Source organism: Trachemys scripta, chromosome 2 (genome assembly GCF_013100865.1).
Source record: "Trachemys scripta elegans isolate TJP31775 chromosome 2, CAS_Tse_1.0, whole genome shotgun sequence".
In the NCBI taxonomy this organism is placed as follows: domain Eukaryota; kingdom Metazoa; phylum Chordata; order Testudines; family Emydidae; genus Trachemys; species Trachemys scripta.
The window spans coordinates 173788977-173809731 of record NC_048299.1 but is presented as its reverse complement, the minus strand read 5'-3'; the positions used below and the strand labels follow the sequence as shown (position 1 = coordinate 173809731).

General features: G+C 41.8%; 1 protein-coding gene across 1 annotated transcript; it reads left to right on the top strand.

Annotated features, from left to right (window-relative positions):
* Positions 1-2233: 2233 nt before the first annotated feature.
* Positions 2234-16754, top strand: STMND1 (stathmin domain containing 1). Its single transcript, XM_034759563.1, has 7 exons — positions 2234-2258; positions 3083-3195; positions 4591-4762; positions 8039-8193; positions 8891-8900; positions 15837-15955; positions 16406-16754. The coding sequence occupies exons 1-7, from the start codon at positions 2234-2236 to the stop codon at positions 16679-16681; spliced, it is 870 nt and encodes a 289-aa protein (XP_034615454.1). The 3' UTR covers positions 16682-16754.
* Positions 16755-20755: the final 4001 nt, after the last annotated feature.

The following is a 20755-nucleotide window of genomic DNA, read 5'->3' as shown; positions in this document are numbered from 1 at the left end:
TATTTATCCTTATGGAAAACTCCTGTTCCCTCTGTCCCGATATGCACACACATTTTTCAACCACCTCTATAGAATGTTTTAAGGCCCTGATCCTGCAAAGACTTATGCGTGTGCTTAAATTTATACACTGTGATCCAGCGTAATACATTTCTATAATTCTGTAATTAAAGACTGAAAGAGACCCTGAGAAGTCATCGAGTCCAGTCCCCTGTGCTGAGGCAGGACCAAGTATACCTAGACTGTCCTTAACAGGTGTTTGTCCAACCTGTTCCTAAAAACCTCCAATGATGGGGATTCAACAGCTTCCTTTGGAAGCCCATTCCAGAGCTTAACTACCCTCCTGGTTAGAAAGACTTTCCTAAATCTCCCTTGCTGCAGATTAAGCCCATTACTTTTTGTCCTACCTTCAGAGGGCAAGTAGAACAACTGATCACCATCCTAGCAAATTAACAGGCCTTAATATATTTGAGGACTTTCATCAGGTCCCCCTTTGGTCTTCTTTGCTCAAAACTGAATGTGCACAGTATTTTTAACCTTTCCTTATAGGTCGGTTTTCTAAACTTTTTGTCTTTTTTTATTTTGCTTTCCTCTAGACCCTCTCCCATTTGTCCACACCTTTCCTAAAGTGTGATGCTCAGAACTGGATACAGTACTCCAGCTGAGGCTTCACCAATGTTGAGTCGAGCAGGACAATTAATGGGAACTTTGGTATCGACTTCCATAAGTGTAGGATCAAACCATGTAAAGACCATTTGCACAAACCCTAGTGAAAGCCTACAGCTCATACTGACTTCAAAGTAGAGTGCATTAAGTATGTGTGTACGGGCTTGTCTTCACTATGGGGGAGCTCCATGCTGCTGCAATCGATGCAACAGGTGTCGATTTAGTGGGTCTAATGAAGACCTGCTAAATCAACAGCAGAGCACCTTCTACTCGACCCCGGTGCTCCACCTCTCTGAGAAGAGTAAGGTAAGTTGACCGGAGAGCCTCTCCCATTGACACAGCAAAGTGAAGACACTGGGGTAAGTCAACCTAAGATACGTTGACTCCAGCTACATTATTCACGTAGCTTAGGTCAACTTATCCCGGTAGTGAAGACAAGCCCTAAGTCTTTCCAGGAACAGGTTTTAAGTGTCCACATACTAATGAGCAAGGTTCTTTTCACTTCATAAATATGACCATATGCAAACTGCAACACAATTTGTTTCAGGCCTATATAAAATACTCACTGTTTCTTCTCTATTGTCATTTATCTCGCTTTCTCTTTACATACCACTATCAAGCATAACTTGATCTACAAAATGCAGACGCATGATTCATAAAGCATTCCTGATTTTGATTATATAATAAACTTATGTTCAATCAGCTTTCTGTGTTAAGTTATTTACATTCAATTTCTATTCTTAAACTTTACTATTTTATTGTTGAAAGAGCAAATATAAAGATCTGTGGCTTATTGCTAAGATTAAGTAAATAATTGTTTATGGATTTTTTAAAAATCTTTTGATACTGCATTGTTATCATTGCAAGTGCCTAATCACAAAAGCAAACAAGCAACCAGATCTGCATAGCACACTGTGATTCATGCTAATTAATATACTAATAAAAAATAACATTGCAATCATATTATATTATGATCACATACATTCTATAAACATTTGCTGGAAAAACTAAAAGTAATATTTTTATTGGGCTAAGCCTGCACTCCTTGTGAACCAAAAGCTACCCCAAAAGTCCAATCTCCAATGGAGTTACATTGATATAAAAGGAGAACAGAATTTGCCATCAGAAGAGAGAGAACATCCTTGAAATGGGATTGCATCTCAGGAGTCTCTGGATTCACAGTTATTGGCAACTTTAATTTGCAGGCATTCTCTTTTACTTCTGGGGTTCACCTGATCCTCACATATGGACTAACCTCACTGACTGGCGCAAAGTACATATGCATGTGTCATGTAAACATCTCCATGCAGTTCCATCTACCCAGAATGCCCCTGCTACTTCAGTTCTAAAGGAGATAATTATGGAAATCTTTGTAGTGGGTTTTGTGATATGACCCTGAAAAACCCCACAGACCCTTTTTAATTTTGTGATCCAGGTCTCTAGAAGTGAAAATCTCCTCACTAGCTCTCAGTAAGTGATCAAAATATGCCCCCCCACACACACACACAAAAAAAGAGAGAGAGGAAATTTAAAAACAAAGAGCAAATTCTCGGTGCTCACAAGAAACTAAATGGCTGATTATAGCAGCTTTATGGGTATTGGGAGATAATACACTTGCTTTACAAACAAAACAATGAGTTATCAAAACATTGCTTTACCAAGACATAGCAGGTTAGTTTTGCTTTACCAAGACATAGCAGGTTATCACCTTTATCACTTTACTTGTATGTTATACTTCTCTTCCCTACCACTTCTCTGTTACCTTTTCTCATATAAGCTTTTTGAGGCGAGAACTGTGTATTCTTTTACGTTTGGAAACTCACTTAACCCTGTGGATGGGAACAGAAAGAAACAACAATCATTAGGCTCTTTGGCATTTCCAATATACATTTGAAAGCTCTATCCTTGGTGTTCACTAATCTCCTTTTCTGTTGGACTACACTACCTCTCCCTGAAATGCAGAAGTTTTGCCAACAAGTTACGGTAACATAACCCACAATATGACCCTTGGAATTCTAGGTTGGGTGGCATTTATTTTCTGCATCCTTTGCCATTACTAAAAATGATGGACAATCACAGGTGATGGGAGGAATCTGGGCAGAAATTGCAGGATGGGAAAAAGTTACATGAAAATGTCTCTCTTTTTTTCCCTTTAAAAAGCCTGGAGGCATCCTGCCCCCTTGTGTGACCTGCAGAAACTTGCTGTTGTCACTCCAGTGCCCGCGGCTGGCACAGGGAAGCCAGGTTCCCTCTCACCATAAGGTGAGATCACCTGGACATAGGTGATGTGTGTGTACTGCAATCTTCCAAACTCTAGGAGGAAACCTTTTGTGTTGTCATTTATTGTAGCAACAGGCCCAGGCAACTACCTGAGTCCCTAGTGACCATGCACAGCCGAGCTCCTCCTGGCCCTTCAAAGCAAGAGAAGGAGGTGGTCACGGTCTTGCCATGGGGTGCGGCAGTTCCAGCAGGATAGAGGTGCTGCAGCCATCAGTCAAGGAGCTGCCGAATGGCTGGGGAGCCAAGAACCAGGTAACAACTTTTCCCAAGCAGATGGGGAACAGGATGTTACAAGAGAAGCCTGATTGGGTGCGTAGGTCGGTAAGTAGGTAGAAAGAAAGAGCTCCCTTTGGGCAACTCTTTATATCAGCCCTTTACACAGAGCTCACCCAAGGTGGTACAAGCCTGGCACTGCAGGGGCACAGAGAAGGCAGGCTCACTGTATGTCTATGGATACGGGTTTATTGATTTTAACAATTCTTTATAGAGACTGGGAGGTTTTTTGTAATGCTCTCCCTCACTCCTCTAATTAAGGGTGCTAGATCCCTCTAGTTGCACCTTCCACATCAGTGATGAATGATCACATGTGTATAGGTAAGTCCGACCCAGGAGGTTATATATTACAATGCCTGAGGGCACTCTGGAGTGGCACATGCTCATGAAGATGGTATGATGCATATTTGCCCATCTGCTTTGAGAGGTTATGTTGTGCTATGGGAGTGGACAATGGACAATGGATTCGCCACCACGTGCAGGCAAATTTTTTTAGCTGACGTCATGTTTCAGTGGGTTCAATGGTGTATTCTTTATGCAGCAGGTGTGCAATTTTCTTTACAGGGTTTGTGTCCGATTATTGAAGGAAGTTGCAAATGTGTCTTGTGTGATCCTCTTGTTAGAAAAGAGAAAGGGCATGAGTGCAGGAGAGTGGAACTCTAAGCAGCATGTAATGGGGAGAGTCCAGATGCAGGCATTGCCCTGTCACCAGCCTTGTCAGTACCAACTGCACACTGTCATGGACACAGCATAACAGAGGGGCACAGAAATTCTGCCCAACCAAGGGCTGCCTGAGCCATTTGCTGGGAGCATAAGGATCGTGCTTAATTGGCATAAAATGGAGCACACTATTGTTGCCCTTCTTATTATTGCAGAGTTAAGGCTCATGGAGACTTACAACCAAAAGCATAAAACATAAAATACATTGAGGGCCAATCCTGCATTCCTTGGGCACCCAAAGCTGCCACTGAGTTTAGAATGAGGAAGGCATGTAGGATGGGATCCTTAGTAAGTAATAATTTAAGACTCCTGAATGTTTATTGTGGTCACATTTTCCTACATAGTTCCAAACAAAGCTTCATTTAGAATGGTTTGAAGACTTTACCTTTTAATGTGATCAAGGACACAGCCAAGTGTGAGGTCACTGCTTCCGTTCTTGAAATTCTTCTTCATTTCGTTATTATAGCCGATAATCTATGAGAAAATGTGGCTCACTGTCAGGACATTTCGGGAGCAGCACAGATGTGCAAGGCTATGTTCTGCTCCACTCTAAGCCTGACACTTTTATGGAGCTATTTTAGAAACTGTCTGCTTATAAATGGGGTTACATTTCCCCAAGTGTCTTTCTCATGTATTTATTTCTTTTTCTCGCAGGCTAATAATGACCCGTCTCAGAGAGCAGCTGGCTCCACCCTTCGGGATGGGTCCACTGTGTCAAAAGGCAGTGGAGTAAAACTTGAAGATGAACTCAGTGGGGGAAATTCACCCCGGGAAGGTCCAGAAAGGTCACCTTCTCCTAGAGAAAAAAATAATGGGCAAAACACAGGTAAACAACCGAAAACCTCATAGCAACCAAAAGGAAGAAGATACAGAGCCATTCACCCCTTTGAGCCCAGTGCTGCAAACAGTTACTACACAGTACAATGTAATGTCCCATTGACTCCAAGTATTCGCAGGGCTGCGCTCCCTAATCAGTTGTTCAAATTTGGCCCAAGTCAGTAATATCCAATTACTGGTTTTAACTCTGTGTGACTCAATTCTCACAATAGTAATAGACAGTAATTTTCACCCTTGTTGGTAGGCTTGTTGAATGGACCGTGGAGAATGAACTCCCACGTTGCCCTTACAAAAGGTCCCACCCTTCCAATCAGGGTTGTGACATATTGGCATTGACCCTGCCAGTGTTGTTCCTGTTTTGTGGCTAAACAGGGGAGTAATTTGGCCTTTCACATGCACTAAATTCACATTAAAATTAAGGAACAAAATGGAAATAAATATTTAGGGGCAGATCCTCTGCTGGTGAAAACTGTCATAGCTCCAGCGAAGGCAATAAAGCTACGTAATTTTTTACACCAGCTAAGGATCTACCCCAGACTGTGTAAGTGAAAAAGGGAACATTCAGCTTTGATCCTTGTATAAGTTTAAGATACTTTAGCAGTGGTAAGAGTTGCTAAACTAACAGCAGACTTTGGTACACATTAAAACCCTTATCTTGCTGTTTAAATCCCGTATTTGCCTGTCTTCTAAGTACACCTCTACCTCGATATAACGCTGTCCTCGGGAGCCAAAAAAATCTTACCGTGTTATAGGTGAAACTGCATTATATCGAATTTGCTTTGATCCACCAGAGTGCGCAGCCCCGCCCCCCCCGAGCACTGCTTTACCGCATTATATCCGAATTCATGTTATATCGGATCGGGTTATATTGGGGTAGAGGTATACTAAGAATGGTTTGAATTTCATAAACATACTTAGTCAAACTGAAAGTCTAAAGTAACTGTTCTTTTTACAAGCAAGGTCTGTAATAAAACAGTGTTTCCAAGTGAACATTAAAGGAATAAATACTAGAATTTGCTGCTTTTTAAAAACAACTTAAATTCCATTCCCATGTCTCCTGATTTCCTCCACATTAAAATTAAACAGCTGTATTTGCCTGAGAACGTTGTGTGTAAAATATAGAGCTAGATTAATCAATCTAAATGGGTAAAATTGTGTTTTGGGGTAACATGTTTTTTACACACACACACACACACACACACACACACACACGGAGTTAAGGAAATATGTAAGTCAAAGTCGTTACAGCAAACTATCTGCCCTCACTGAAAATACTCAATAGAAAACTGCTATGTAAGCACAAAGGATTATTACTAGCATTCATACTCTGAGGGATGAGTGCTTTATAAATATGGATTGTAGTACTAATAATTTTAAGTAATATTTTGTGATAAATATCATTTTTTGGTTATGTTTAACTTCATATTTGCCCCTCTCTCCACTCTGTGGAAATCATACAATTAAACATTGCTTTATATTTTACATAATGAATCATAGTTTTGATCACAGTAGTAAGTGAAATATGTTGAGAAAATGTCAATGTGATTACATCTTTTGTCATTATTCTTGCTATATTTAAAATACTTTTGTGGGGCCTACGATAATGAGCATTATACACATTTCCTAATTTTTTGCTACAGAAAAGCAAAATATAATCTATGTTCCCAAGACATCAAGGTCCTGCATTCCAGAAAGTTTGCTGAACACACAAATGCATGCTTGTTTTTCACACACAGTATTGAGTATGCTCACATATATACAACAGCATGCTGGCAAAGGATTTTTCTTACCTGCACATGTGTGCCTGCAAACTTACCAGCCAAAAATTGCTAAGCTATTCATAGAGTGTCACTCATGTAGAAATATAAAGTAAAAGAGACTAAAAGACCAATGATACTTTTGAGATTACAGTTCACAAAGGGTCTTCAAAAGGAAGTTGGGCGTGGCTAACTCATTGCTGGGAAAATATTAATTTTAAATGGGCATTACCCAATATGGCCCTTCCTTAACTTGAAAGAGTACATATCCTTTTAGCACACTTAGTCTGTGAGCACATAAGCCTGTTTTTGCTGGCATATTTTTGGATGCTGGTTGGAAGGCTGGCCCCCTATGATTTTTGGGTGACAGCTACAGATGACTAGTAAAGTCATCTTTGGGCAGGTATGATCTCAATATTCAGAAAAACTAACCCTATCCAGGCTTACTGTTCTTGTTTTCTCACAATAAAATACATCAATTGGATTTTCACACCACTCATGAAAAAGTGACAGATGTCAAATAACTGTCATTCTGATGTGGTCCAAGTCATCATCTCACACAAGCCTTCACTTTTGCTAATGTAGATTGTGTAATTGCAAACCAAGGGCTGCAAACCTGATCTATCTTGGCAACAAAGTGTCCCTTGATTATCGTTCATGTCTAATGTGTGGAAACCTAATGGCAGCTTAGAAGGGTTATCAAAATAATTTTTTATTCTTAATTGCTGTTTATAAATATATAATTAGTGCAGAAAACAAATGTAATCAAGCGCAAGGGTATACACTTTCTTACAACCAACTATAGGTCATGGAAGCATATGAAAGGTTTTTGTTTCCATTTCTAAAGTGCAATGGTCGCAGTGGTTCCCAAACTTGTTCTGCCGCTTGTGCAGGGAAAGCCCCTGGCGGGCCGGGCTGGTTTGTTTACCTGACGCGTCTGCAGGTTCAGCCGATCGCAGCTCCCAGTGGCTGCGGTTCGCTGCTCCAGGCCAATGGGAGCTGCTGGAAGCGGCGCGGGCCGAGGGACGTACTGGCTTTCCCTTCACAAACGGCGGAACAAGTTTGGGAACCACTGGTCTATAGAAAGCTCATTGTTAATGGATAACCTAATATCATCCAAAAATAGTAGAGTTCTCTAACTGGCTCAATGAATCTTTTAAAATCTGAATTACAAAGACTCACTAAGGCCCGGTTCTGGACAGCATGTAAATATTGACTTCCATGGGACCTCAGCATATCCTCAAGTGCAAGTGCTTTCCTGAATGTTGGCCTAAGAGGCCACAGTGTGGGATTCATCCCATGCAGGCGGCCAGCACAAAGCCAGTGCATCAGTTAAGACCACTTAAAACCTTAATGTAGAGTTTAAGTGATGCATAGGGTGTGCATTGGGCACCCTCAGTAAATAAATACATGGAGAAGTTACAGGATTGGAAGTGACATTGAAATTAAATTGGTGAATTGATCTCAGCTCTGTGTGAGTAATAATTTTAAACATTTTCTTTTTAAAGACATCATGTTACTCAGTGGTGGATTTGTCAATAAACCGATGCACTTACAGGAACGGGAGAGACAAAAGTCATCAGATATCCTTGAGGAGCTAATGATGCAGGGAATAATCAAGAGCCAAACTACAACTTTTAGAAATGGAGAAGCAGATGCCAAGGCAAGTATTTTATGAATGCCATTCAAAACCTTAGACGATTACTAAAGGCCTGATCATGCAATGAGCTCTATACTGATCAACCACTGCACCCACCCAGAGCCCACTGCAATTAGTGCAGCTCTATACATAACTCCTTTCAAGAGAGGGACCTATGTGATTTAGAAATAAGAAGTTGGATGACAGAGAAATATACTATTAAGAAGCTTATTTTAATGCAGAGGACGCTGACCACAACTTTTGTTAATTTGTTTGCACACCCCCATGCTGGCCTTAGGTGGGGAGTTGTGCTGCTTGCCCATTGTTAGAAATGCTCCCTGGAAATTGAATATCGCTGAATTGTTTTTCAAATCAGCAAATATGTGGCAGAAGTTAATTGACAATCTACTTTCAGTCTTTTACTATTTGGGGTTGACAATTACAGCTAAATCAAGATTTTGGGAATCAATATCTGCGTCTCTGAGTAATCCACAATTCATGTCAGATCCCACATCCAAAATGTATTTAAAAAATGAAATTCATTTTTATGAAACCCAGATTTGAACAAAATCCGAATCACTATTTATTTTAGTAAAATATGGTGCTGCTTTTCCCCCCGTACCTGCAAAATTTCTTTTTCCTGTCAAACATTAGTTTAGGGACTAGATTCAAGATAAGTTCATGGATATCCAAATGTAAGGGAGGGGAAGTTCACAAGAAGCTCATGGACAGTTTGTGGATTCAAACAAAATGTGATCAAACCACTGCTGGTTCATAGACACAGCTCAAACCCAAACCAAGGATAGTTTTGAGTAGTTTTGTGGTTTGAGGCAAACCATTCACACAGCTCTAGTCTTGACTACTTGTGTAATTAAAGAACTAGAGCTTTCTACAAGAAAAAGTACTTGGTACTTGCTTATCCAGATTACAAGTCTGGGCATGGAAGGAGAGAATGCTCTGTGCAACATCTCTTCCCGCTGGCAAGCAGCAGGGGAGGGGACGGCTACAGCCCTACAATCTGTGTTTAGGGTTTCTGTGGAGTTTGAAGGATTAGGTTTGCCTAATCCATCCCCCCCCCCCCGCCCCAGCAGGTTTTTGTATATCTGAATGGGGTTTGCATTCCTCTTATCCCCTCTCTGGCTAAAGTTGGTTTGCATTTTTTGTTCATAACCCAAGTGAGTGCTGTCTGCTCTATTGTTTTTTTCGTACTAATTATTACTCAAGCATTCAGATTACATGTACCATTTTATTGACTTCAGCTAACGTTTATCTGTTCTCCTTTGACGTTCGTTTGTTTCCCTCAAGGATATTTTTTTTTAAAATCAATTTTTTATTGGAGGGAGCAGGTTTCATTTCTAGCCATCTTATCACTTAATATTTTAAATTGGAGCTGGGTCTGCGTCCTTCCTGAGCCGCCTGACAGCAGGAACACAGATTTGTCACCAGGGTGTTAACTATCAAATATTCCTCAGTCGCATTGGAGAACTTGGCCTCCACTACATCCTGTCAGAGCAATCTACTCCGAGACTACCACTCCATCGTAGCTGTAAAGTAGCGGACTGGAAACATAATCCCAAAGGGGAATTACCAGAGAAGGTTCCAAACCACAATATCAGACCACAGCAGCAAACTATCCTGTTGTGAAGGAAGGAAAGAAAGAAAGAAGAGTAAGACGCCAATGTGGCTGAATCAGGGGCTCTTTAATTCCCTGCAAATCAAAAATGAATCCTACAAAAAATATGGACAAATTGCTAAGGATGAGTACAAAGGAATAGCACAAGCATGTAGGGACAAAATCAGAAAAGCTAAGGGACAAAATAAGTTACACCTAGCAGGAGACATGAAAGACAATAAGAAGAGATTCTATAAATACATTAGGAACAAGAGAAAGATGAAGGAAAGTGTAGGTCCACTGCTTAGTGGAAAAGGAGAGCTAATAACAAATGACATCAAGAAGGCTGAGGTGTTTAATGCCTATTTTGCTTCAGTCGTCACTAAAAAAGGTTAATTGTGACCAGACACTTAACACAATTAATATTAACAACTTGGAGGAAGGAATACAAGCCAGCATAAGGAAAGAACATGTTAAAGAATATTTAGATAAGTTAGATGTTAAGTCAGCAGGACCTGATGAAATTCACCATAGGGTACTTAAGAAACTAGCTGAAACTCTCAGAACCATTAGGGATTATCTTTGAGAACTCGTGGAGGACAGGTGAGATCCCACAGGGCAGGAGAAAGGCAAATATAATACCTATCTTTAAAAAGGGGAACAAAGACCACCCAAGGAATTATAGACCAGTCAGCCTAGCTTCGATACCTGGAAAGATACTGGAAAAAAATATTAAACGACCAATTTGTAAGCACCTAGAGAATGATAGGGTGATATGTAATAGCCAACATGGATTTGTCAAGAACAAAGCATGCCAAGCCAAATTAATTTCCTTCTTTGAGAAGGGTTACTGGCCTAATGGATGGGGGAGAGGGGAAGCAGAAGATGTGATATATCTTGATTTTAGTACAGTTTTAGACACGGTCTCACATGACAGTCTCATAATCAAACTAGGGAAATGTGGTATAGATTAAATTACTACAGGGTGGATACACAACTGGTTAAAAAAACATACTGAAAAAGCAGTTATCAATGGTTTGCTGTCAAACTGGGGAGATGTATCTAGCGGGGTCCCACAGGGATCTGTCCTGGGTCTAATACCATTTAATATTTTTGTTAATGATTTGGATAATTAAGTGGATAGTATGCATATAAAATTTATGGATTGCACCAAGCTGGGAGACACTAGAAGCACTTCGATTGAAGGGCAGGATTTGAATTCAAAATGACCTTGATAAATTGGAGAATTGGTCTGAACTCAACATGATGGAATTCAATAAAGACAAGTAAAAAGCACTACACTTAGGAAGGAAATATTGAATGCCTAGCTACAAAATGGGGAATAACTGGCTAGGTGGTAGTACTCCTGAAAAGGATCTGGATTTTATAGTGGATTACAAATTGAATGTGAGTCAATAATGTGATACATTTGTGGAAAAAGGCTAGTATCATTTTGGGGTTTAGTAATAGGAGTGTCATATATAAGACACAGGAGGTAACTGTCCTGCTGTACTCAGCACTGGTGAGGCCTCAGCTGAAGTAACGTGTCCAGTTTTGGGCATCACACTTTAAAGAAAAGCCGTGGACAAACTGGATAGAGTCTAGAGAAGAGCAACATATATAATAAAAGGTTTAGAAAACCTGACCAATAAGGAAAGGTTGAGTCTTGAAAAAAGAAGACTGAGTGGGGGGGGGGGGGAGGGAAATCAATCTAAGTTTCGCAACTTCAGCTATGTGAATAACATAGCTGAAGTCGACGTACTTAGATCGACTTACCGTGGTGTCTTCACCGCGGTGAGTAGACTGCTGCTGCTCCCCCGTCGACTCCGCTTGCGCCTCTCGCGGCGGTGGAGTACAGGAGTCGATGGGAGAGCACTCGGGGATCAATTTATCGCATCTAGACTAGACGCGATAAATCGACCCCCGCTGGATCAATTGCTGCCCGCCGATCCAGTGGGTAGTGTAGATATACTCAAAGACTTTAAGGCCAAAAGGGACCATTGTGATCATCTAGTCTGACCTCCTACATATCACAGGCCACAGAACCTCACCCACCCACTTCTGTAACAAACCCATAATCTGATAATAGTCTTCAAATATCTTACAGGTTGTTGTAAAGAAGACAGTGATCAATTGTCCTCCATGTCCACTGAAGGCAGGACAAGAAGTCATGGGCTTAATCTATAGCAGGGGAGATTTAGGTTAGATATTAGGAAAAAATGTTCTAACTACAAAGATAGTTAAGATCTGGAATAGGCTTCTAAGGGAGGCTGTGGAATCCCCACCATTGGAGGTTTTGAAGCACAGGCTAACCAAAGTCAGGGATGGTCTAGGTATACTTGGTCCTACCTCAGTGCAGTGGGGATGGACTAGTTGACCTGTCAGAGTGCCTTCCAGCACTGTATTTCTATGATTTAAAACTGAATTTTGATCACTCAACATTTGGGGGTATTCAGATATGAAGTTTTGGCCTGCTCTGGCACAAATGCAAGGGGCACCTGCAAAATCTGGATTCAGCGCTAGTATCATGGAAGGAGAGGAAAGAGGTGCACCACACACATGCACAAGACACCACTGTGAAAGACTTGCAAAGTTGGTTTCAAGAATATTTCGCACAGAAATATTGAAGACTGAGCCATCCCAGCAGCAACCCATCACTGCTGTGCTTACATGCCTAGTCACAACAGTTTACACATCCTAGGCCATCTGTATGCTTTCTTTCTTTTACAGCAGGGGTGGCCAAACTGCATCTGTTTTGCAGTTAAAGTGTGGCTCTCAGAGCCCCTCCTTCCCACCCCACCCCCCATTCTCTGCCTACCAGGGAGGAAGCTAGGGGCTTCTGCCCTGCGGTGGGATGGTGGGGCTAACAGAGATGACTGGTGCCTGCTTAGAGTGTGGGGGGGGCACAATTTAAAGTTACCCCCTAAACAGCTGGAGTCACGTCCCCCTCTTCCCCAGCATACCCCTGTCTTACCTTCAATGGCCCCCCCCTGCAGCTCCCAGATGTTAGCTCCCTGTGAAGCAAACAGCTGCAAGTTGGGGCCACTGCTTTAGCTCCGTGGGGAGAGGCAGCAGCAAAAGGAGTGGCTCTCCCTGCTGCTCCCAGCTGTTTGCCACTGCCTCTTCCCACGCCGCAGCTTCCAGCTTGCCAGCTCCAGAAGCCGCCATGCAGGGAGGGGGCCCGATGGCATCATGTGAGCGAGCAGAGACAGCAAACCCTGGCAAAAATCCCCATGTGTCCCCCCATGCATTGCCTTTGCCTGCCCAGCGGGGAGGAGGGTCTCGGGGCTTCAGCCCTGCCAGGCGCGCCTGCCGGGGCTCAGGTCTTCATCCCTGTGGGGCACCCCGAACCCCAGCAGGTGCCTCCCACAGGGCTGAGGCCGCGAGACCCCCTTCCCTGGAGGGCTGAGGCCCTGAGGCCTGGCAGGCATCCCCCCCAGGGCTGAAGCCCCAAGCCCTGGCAGGCTCCTCCCAGCTTTTGAACTTCTGAAGACAGTCGTATGTGGCTCGGGGGGTCAGTAAGTTTGGCCACCCCTGTTTTATAGCATTTCCCATATTGCTCTTATTGATGCAGCTCCGCCTGTGGGGTAACAATATTGGGAGTCATCAATGTTTTAATCACCACCTTGTCTTACCCTGCACAGAGCAGGTCTAGGTGACCCTGTGGTTAAAATACCCACTGACTAGATAGCCCTGTATTCTAAGCATTGCTGCCACCAGTGAAGCTACACCACTGATAGAGACAGTGAGAAATTTTATGGCAATAAATCTAGAGTAGACAAGGTCAGAGAGAGCCACTCTCTGCTACAATATAAATTAGTCAATTGAATTCTAACAGGAATCATAGCACCAAGAGAGCTACTTAAAATACTGATAACCAAGTTGCATTGTACTGATATATCCCCCAGGTGATGGTGTTTCAGCATTTCAACACAAAAACATAACCATAATCAATACTCGAGTTAAGAGAGAATAGTTTTTCCTCCTGTACTTTGACGGAGTTTAGCTAAATTTATCTATGAAGAGGTTTCTTTCTCTTTCAGGAAGAGTCGCATTAAACTTTTGTCCAAAACTCATACTCCTCTTTCTCCTCCAACCCTTGCCATTTATACAGGAAGGCTGAACACTTAAAAAATTATTATAACTAAATCATTAATAGCAAAATACCCACTTTCCAAATCTGTTTTAGGAACAAACACTATCTCATTAAGAGAGAGGCTAGAAGAAATTAACTGGAAAGCTATGGATTTCAAGTAGGGCAAATTGCATGTATTTGATCCACTTATCATAAGTTCCTAATTGTCAATACACTGTGCACCTCAATCATGTTAATATTTCCTCTTTGTCCATTATTGGTATCATTCCTTGAAACCCATTATGATATCCCCTTACTGAGGAATCCAGCTGGGAGATAATTTTTTTTTCTCCTGATTTGGGAAGTGTTCGGCTGTCAGAATTTCCTGTTTAGTTAGAGTATGTATTCCACATTCATCATTTTTATGGTCTCCACGCTTAAGTTTGGATAGAAGAAATAGCTATCCAAATTGTAAACAGCAATTCAGAACACTTTGGTGCTGTGGAGTCTGATACAACTTATAACACCAGTTTAAATGAAGCATTCTGACAAGCAGAAATCTCTCTCAACCACTTTCAGCCTTTGAAATGTAGGGGTCCTATTCAAATCTCATTTATTCCAATCATTGCCTGGATTTTCACCTATGTTTAATGAAAAAACTATAAGACTTTTTCCCATTTTGCATTGAGGGGTGGTTACATTTTCCCCTTCTAGAGCTAAGAGCATGAATTGAAACTTGCTAGGTATACAGGCATGAAGTTTGTGGGGAGGAGAAGGACTGCAAACAGGAAGTGCAATTTTTTGCCCCAGCCTCTCAGTTGTGCTGGCACTCGACAGTACAAATAAGAGACAAGAATAACAGGGCCTCCACAAACCCAGTATCAGACCCAGCCTCTGTCCCAGGTACTCTAGTGTTTCCACTTTTGGACACTGTTAGAATGGCCTTCTTCATTAATGATAAGATGACCATTTTCAAAGCTTCATTTTGTCCCATTTTAGGTTTTTATGACAACCGAACATGTCATTTTTCATGAGTTTTTGGTGCATCGTTTACATGCAAAACATCTTCAGTAGATCAAATTTCTTCCATTATAGTCACCTACTGATTTCCTCATCCACCTCAGTCACATTAAGTGAGTCATCCTCCATACTAATTGATTCTTCTGGCATGGAGGCCTGACTTGCAGAGTTATTTGTGATGGAATCTGGTGACTGGATGACTCCGGGGACTAGTATCAGAATACAGAGCTTTTCACCAGAGGTTATTAGTTTGAATTCAATAGTGACAGAAACTTGTTGCCATTTGATATCTGTTTGGAAAATGGATAACTGGTCCCCATCCAGTTTTCCCATCACAAAGTAACCCCACTGTTATTGACAATGGGGAGGTCACAGAGAGAACAGGCATGGGAGAATGAACTTTCATCCTGGAGGTAGCCCACACCAGAGACAGATTGACAGGGCAATGTGGGTTGCACAACTGCCTCCTCTAGGGATAAACAGCAGAATTCAGTCTCTGAGGTTGTCAAACACGACTTCGATGTCACAGCAGCAACCACTACACTCGGCAATAGATAGCTACAAGATTGGGCTGCTAATTTGCACATACTGAAAACCATTTTTTTAAGTGATTATAAAGTTACAACAAAATCTTTTATAAGCCTCTTCAGTGTCATTTGCTTAATCTTCCCAATACGTGGGGACTGATTGTACAGTCCTTACTAATATGGATGTGACAGTGAAACTACTCACTTCAGTAAGTGATCACCAACAGGAGTAAGCTGCATAATTGGGTCTTTGGTTTTTTTAATATGTTACTGCTTCCAGCCTTTTTTATGTCCAAGTTAATCACTTAATTATTGCACACAGAGGCAGGAAGGGACACAGCACAAGTGGAATGAGATTCAGCTCCTTCCAGCGCCAGTTCCCACTACACTCACAATATTGTCATTTTTTAAAATGTCTTTCCACAGAGTGAAGCCCTGGAAAAGCCACTAAAGAAACCACCAGCCAAGCTGGAAAAGCTTAAGATCGAAAAGAAAGAAGTGAATGCTTTAACAATGAAGGACATTAAAAATTCTGCCGAAGAAAGAAGAAAGGTAATTTAATTTTGCTACATAGGATTGTTTTGTCTTTTAAAAAACACCCCCCCCCCCATTTACAATCTGAGCTAGTGGAGGCTACATCTCTGAAAAATGCTAGTAAAACATGGACATCAATGTCACAGGAAGGAGCATCCCTCTCAACAACAGATGTTTGCAGGACTGGGCTGTTAAGCTTTCTGGTTTTCAGAGTATGAAAATTGTGCTGAAGATAGGGACAAAAAAGGAGAATTCTAGAATAGCATTTTTCCATTTTCTGCAGCAAAATACATAAAACCCAGTGGTTCTGAGAGACATTTTTTGTGTGCAAACTGGCCAAATTCTGAATCAGTTGGAGTAAAATTCCAGTTAAACTCAGACGGAAAGGTAAAAGCAACTGTTAAAGTGAGTGTTCAAATACAGTTTATTCCTACTTCCCCCCCGGTTACAAAGCAATGTATTTTTCAGACTAAAGAAGAGCAACCGAAAGAAAGACTTCAGAGTGGCAGACTTTTTCCAGCAATTGCCCATCAAAATATTGCTGAGCTGAATGAGGAAGGCTATTCAACTTCGGAAGGTCAAGAAGGTACAAACATTGTTCAGCCTTTATCATTCGACCTGGAGACAGAGACTCTGCTGGAGAAGGAGGAAATAGCTGTCGAAATTGTAAACAGCAATTCAGAACACTTTGGTGCTGTGGAGTCTGATACAACTTATAACACCAGTTTAAATGAAGCATTCTGACAAGGAAAAATCTCTCTCAAACACATTCAGCCTTTGAAACGTAGGCGTCTTATTCAAAACTCATTTGTTCCAATCATTGCCTGGATTTTCATCTATGTTTAATGAAAAAAAACAATAAGACTTTCTCCCATTTTGCATTGAGGGTTGGTTGCATTTTCCCCTCCTAAAGTTAAGAGCATGAATTGAAATTTGCTGGGTTATACAGGTACAGAGTTTGTGCCGAAGAAGAGGAATGCAACCAGGAAGTAGAAGATTTTGCTCCAGCCCCTCAATTGTGCTGACACTCTACAATAAAAATAAAAGACAAATATAACAGGGTCTCCCCAAACCCAGTGTCAGAATCTGCCCTGCCTCAGTTTCCCCACTCACGTTAGAGAGTGGGCCACCTTGGTGTCCGGTGTGTCAATGAAGCTCCCACCAGGGTCAGTATTTCCTTCCTTGTTCTGAAGGATGCATCCATGGTTCAAATACAATCATAGTTCAACATCAATCACGACAGGTAAACCAGGTCCTGCCACTTAGCCTCAGAGTTGTTGTTGCTGCTGCCTATGCAGCAGGCATCCCCAGCCAGCTCTTTCACCTAGCTGGTGTGTGGCAAACCCCCTTCCAGATCCTTTCCCTGACCCAGGGTCTCCTACAGGAGCCTCTCAAGAGCTCTCCCTCTTAGTGAGCTGTGCACTGGCCTTTCCTCTCAACAGCTAAGAAGCAGCTGATTAGTCACAGGTGGGGGCTAAGTCCACCTCCCTAGAGGGGGCATCCTACCCGGTGACAACAAGTTTACAATCTAATTGTAGGTGTGACAACAATTGAAAGTAACAGAAAAAAAAACGAGGAAGGAGGAGCAAGGAAGCACTTGGGTTAAAGTAGTGACCCGGTTACTCTGTCTTGGTATTGCACACCTTGATGCTGCCATTAAAATGGTATTTTTAATTTATCAAGAAGGCATGTGGGCGATTTCTTTGTTTAGGGAGGACGTGAGTGAGGAGAGAGTGGCAGGTTAGCAAATACGGATTGGGTGGGGATTGCATCCCAGGGCCGATGTGTAATTAAAGAGAGGCAAATTAAGCGGTAGGAGTTGTAACTAGCAGAGCTCAGGGGTGGCGGAATAGGATAGTAGGCAAGGCCAGAGTGAGGTACAGCCCTCATGTAAGAACAAGAAGTTTGAACCTAATGTGCAGGGCAATGGGGAGTCAGCAAAGGGATTTAAATAGAGGGATGACAGGGTCTGAACAACAGGAAAGGACGATGGTTTTAGTGGCAATATTCTGCGCTGACTGGAGGGAGGCAATGTGGGTATCAGGAAAGCACCAGCGAGAATCAGTGGGCTGGGGCTCAAGATAATTAGGGTACATGATTTAGCATCAGGAGAGCAGAAGGGCTATTTTTGTGTGCTATTGTGACGGTTCAGGGGGGACTTCTCTGAATTCTGTTTGAGATTATGATCTCTGTATGTTTAAAACCCTTGTGATGGTCTTTACTGTATTCTTGAATCATACTTCTTGTGGCAAGGAGTGAGGGACTGGTGCCTGGGGGGTCTGCCTATAAATAGGCCAATCACTAAGGACCATCAACAACTGAGTTATGTGGCCCAAGCAGAACAATGGGATGGCTGCAGCTGTAAAGAAAGAAACAGTGCCTCGAGACCTACCCAGACCTAGGGGAGCTGAAAAGCACAAGGATCTAGTGCACAGATCCAAACACAGCAGCCTGGTGTGTGTCCAACAAGGGGGAGCTCGACCAGGTCTATGTCAACTATTGTATCGTGGAGGGAGAAAGTGTGAGATTTGGTCATGACTGGATGTGAGGGAAGGGTAGAAGATTACCCTTGTGTCTTGTGTGAATGGGTTGTCAAAAGAATGAACATTTTCAGCAATGGAGAACAGTAGCAATACAGAGGCAGAAATGCTGATCTTCAGTTGATAGCAAGCCATCCAAGATGGCAACTGCAGAAAGAATCACAAAGGTAAGACTGAACACAGACACAGTTCCAGCGTGGAGAAATACACTGGAGAGTCCTAGCAAAATGACAATGGCTGGACTGATTTGAGCAGATGAAGTCACCCAAGAACTATGTCTAGAGGGAGCCAAGGACAGAGTCCTCTGGAACTCCCGAAGACAGTGCTAAAAATCATTGGCTATGCTGCCAGAAGTCCTAATGACATACACATGGGAAAGCACAGCACCAGTGAGGACATAGTAACTCAAGCAGGGCTGTGCAGTGTGGCTGCTCACTACCAGGCTCGGCTAACCCGGGTGCCCAGACACAGATGCCCAATCACCTGAATTAAACTCTTCAGGGAAGACATACCCTGAAGGAGCCAAGGGAGGAGGAGAGAGCCAAACAAAGTACTACATAAAGTGACAACTATGAATAGTATTAATCTGTACTGGGAGCTGTGCTATTCAACATATACATTAATGATCTGGAAAAAGGGGGTGAACAGTGAAGTGGCAAAGTTTGCAGACAATACAAAATTATTCAAGATAGTTAAGTCCAAAGCAGACTGCGAGGCATTACAAAGGGATCCTACAAAACGGGGTCACTGGGCAACAAAATGGCAAATTAAATTCAATGCTGACAAGTGCGAAGTAATGCACATTGGAAAAAATAATCCAAGCTATACATACAAAACAAAGGGGTCTAAATTAGCTGTTGGGATCCAAGAAAGATCCTGGAGTCACCATAAATAGTTCTCTGAAAACTTCTGCTCAGTGGGTTCTCCCGTCACACAATGGGTTAGCGCATGGTACTTATAGAGCCGTGCTGACTAGAGACCGGCTGAGGTAGTGAATTCAATCCTCACTTAGAACACTGGTTTTAATTAACCAAATTGCTTCACCCACACATTTAAAACACAAAACAAAACAAAACAAAACCAGCAGCCAAAAAGGCTAACCAAACATTAGGAACTATTAGGAAAGGGACAGAAAATATCATAATACCACTATATAAATCCATGGTGTGTCCACACCTTGAATACTGTGTCCAATTCTGGTCGCCTCATTTCTAAAAGGATATAATGGAAAAGGTTCAGAAAAGAGCAACAAATATGATCAAGGGGATGGAACTACTGCCATTGAGGAAAAACTAAAAAGATTAGGGCTGGTCAACCTAGAAAAGAGACGACTAAAGGGGAATGTGATAGAGGTCTATAAAATCATGAATGGAGAAGTGTTATTGACCCTTTCACACAATACAAAGCCCAGGGGTCACCCGATGGAATGAAAAGACAGCAGGTTTAATACTAATGAGAGGAAGTAAGTTTTCACACAAACACACATCTAACTCAGGGAGCTCATTGCCATGCAATGTTGTGATGGCCAAAAGTATAACTGAACTCAAAAAAAGAACTGGATATGTTCACAGAGGATGGGTCGTCAATGGTCTTAGCCAAGATGGTCAGGGATGCAATATCATGTTCGAGGCAACCCTAACCTCTGACTATCAGAATCCAGGAGTGGAACACTTCATAATTGCCTTGTTCTGTACATTCCCCTCTGAGGCTGAGGTATGGGCAACTGTTGGAGACATGATACTGGGCAACATAGACCATGGTCTGACTCAGTATGGCAGGTGTTATGTTTGTGTGTTTTTATAGTAGTAGTCTATTTGAGTACAAGGCAGTAAAAGTGAAAAGTTGTAACGATTGTAACAATGCAGCATATGCAATGCTAAAAAGTCTTTCAAGAAAGCCTACTAGCAGAATACAAACACTTCATGAAATGATCAGAATGAAGACTCAGAACAATGCGTAGATTTTCTTTATAAATATTTATGACACCTGTTTCTGGTATCCATCTCAGGAGGTTCTATCGAACACCACAATTTAATAATGCATGTTTTGGAAATTTTTTCTTTTTTTTTTTAATAAGAAACTGCTGAGCTTTTTATACCCTTCTTATAAATGGAAGATGCTTTAAATATACCAGGTGTGAATAAAACACAAGTAAATTCATAGGTATGAAACACATTTTAAAATTTATTTGAACTTAGAAATCATTTCAAAATAAAGTTTAAATATCTCTCTTGGAAAAATGTGTGTGTATGTGTGTGTGCATATATTTATATATAAA

Bases quoted from the DNA above. Each gene is read 5' to 3' on its own strand.
- STMND1 (XM_034759563.1), top strand. From the start codon at position 2,234: ATGGCTGATTATAGCAGCTTTATGG. The intron at 2,259-3,082 runs GTATTGGGAGAT...GGCCCTTCAAAG, and splicing joins TGATTATAGCAGCTTTATGG to CAAGAGAAGGAGGTGGTCAC. The intron at 3,196-4,590 runs GTAACAACTTTT...TTTTTCTCGCAG, and splicing joins GCTGGGGAGCCAAGAACCAG to GCTAATAATGACCCGTCTCA.